This window comes from Otolemur garnettii, unplaced genomic scaffold (genome assembly GCF_000181295.1).
Source record: "Otolemur garnettii isolate 467f Iridium unplaced genomic scaffold, OtoGar3 scaffold00008, whole genome shotgun sequence".
Classification (NCBI taxonomy): Eukaryota; Metazoa; Chordata; class Mammalia; order Primates; family Galagidae; genus Otolemur; species Otolemur garnettii.
In genome coordinates, this window is record NW_003852403.1 from 17,069,557 (window position 1) to 17,071,002 (window position 1,446).

The window sequence follows — 1,446 nt, forward strand, 5'->3', positions numbered from 1 at the left end:
TGGCATCATAGCTCACAGCAACCTCCAACTCCTGGGCTTAAGCAATTCTCTTGCCTCAGCCTCCTAAGTAGCTGGGACTACAGGCACCCACCATACCTGGCTATTTTTTGGTTGTAGTTGTCATTGTTGTTTGGCAGGCCTGAGCTGGATTTGAACCCACCAGCACTGCTGTAAGTGGCTGACACCTTAACCACTTGAACTACAGGTGCTGAGCCTAATGTTTCTATTTTTAGTAGAACCTGGGTCTCACTTTGTTCAGGCTGGTCTCAAACTCCTGAGCCCAAACAGTCCACCCACTTCAGTCTCCCAGAGTGGTAGGATTATAGGTGTGAGCCACTGGGCCCAGCCATAAAAATTCTTTTTTTTGAGACAGTGTCTCAGTATGTCGCCCTTGGTAGAGTGCTGTGGTGTCACAGCTCACGGCAACTTCAAACTCTTGGGCTCAAGTGATTCTCTTGCCTCAGCCTCCTAAGTAGCTTGCACTACAGGCACCTACCACAAGGCCCAGCTATTTTTGTTGTTGTTGTAGTTGTCATTGTTGTTTAGCAGACTGGGGCTGGGTTTGAACCATCCAGATCCAGTGTATGTGGCCTGCACCCTAACCACTCAGTTATGGATGCTGAGCCACCATAAAAATTCTTTAAGAAAAGAAGTTAACACTGTTTGAATTATCTTTGGCCTTTACCTGTGCACACTGCTTTATTTCCTTTTATTTTATTTTTGTATCATTCAGCCCCTCAAACCAGAATAGGTTCAGAGAGCCTTATTTCCTTCTGTTTAAGGAAAATTAATACTGGGTTTATGGGACCTAAAAATATTTAATTCTTGAACCAGTAGAATAGCAATGATTAAAAGAATATAGAAAATGCTTTCCATTTAGCAAAAAACTGCATTTGAGAATATTTAAAATATTATGTGGCTATAGGGCCTGGCATATTCCCTTCAGTAGACTTAACAGGTATGGCATATTAAAAGGTATAGGGCCTGGCATATTCCCTTTAGTAGACTTAAAAGATATGTAGTCTACATATCGAAAGGAATATCTTGATCCTATTAACCGTTGTGTAGCTGATTTGGACATCCTGAAGCAGCATGTGAAATAAGGATATGTTGAAATTTCAGGATGTGGAGAATGAGCTAGCAGTACAAGTGAGTATGAAACATGAGATTGAACTTGCCATGAAGTTGCTGGAGAAAGATATCCACGAGAAACAAGATACTCTGATAGGCCTTCGACAACAACTAGAGGAAGTTAAAGCGATTAACATAGAGATGTATCAAAAGTTGCAGGTAAGGAATGTTCTTAAATTCTCGCAATTTCGTTTGATACAAGCTTAAAATGAATATTTATAGAAAGGGTTTAGTTTTTAAGAGATGAGTCCGTTTTAACTGTGCCGTATTGGTTATAAAAGCCAGTGTCGGCTCGGCGCCTATAGCTCAACCGGC

At 41.3% G+C, this 1,446-nt stretch overlaps 1 protein-coding gene across 6 annotated transcripts in view; it reads left to right on the forward strand.

Annotated features, from left to right (window-relative positions):
- RUFY2 (RUN and FYVE domain containing 2) overlaps positions 1-1,446 on the forward strand; it is a 49,516-nt gene that overhangs the window by 21,040 nt on the left and 27,030 nt on the right. For all 6 annotated transcript variants that reach the window (XR_002771746.1, XM_023509648.1, XM_012801376.1 and 3 more), the window contains one exon: positions 1,123-1,290. Coding sequence is in view for 5 of the 6 variants with exons in the window: in XM_023509648.1 (XP_023365416.1) it covers positions 1,123-1,290 (168 nt within the window). In the remaining variant the exon portion in view is untranslated. The remainder of the gene's footprint in view (positions 1-1,122; positions 1,291-1,446) is intronic.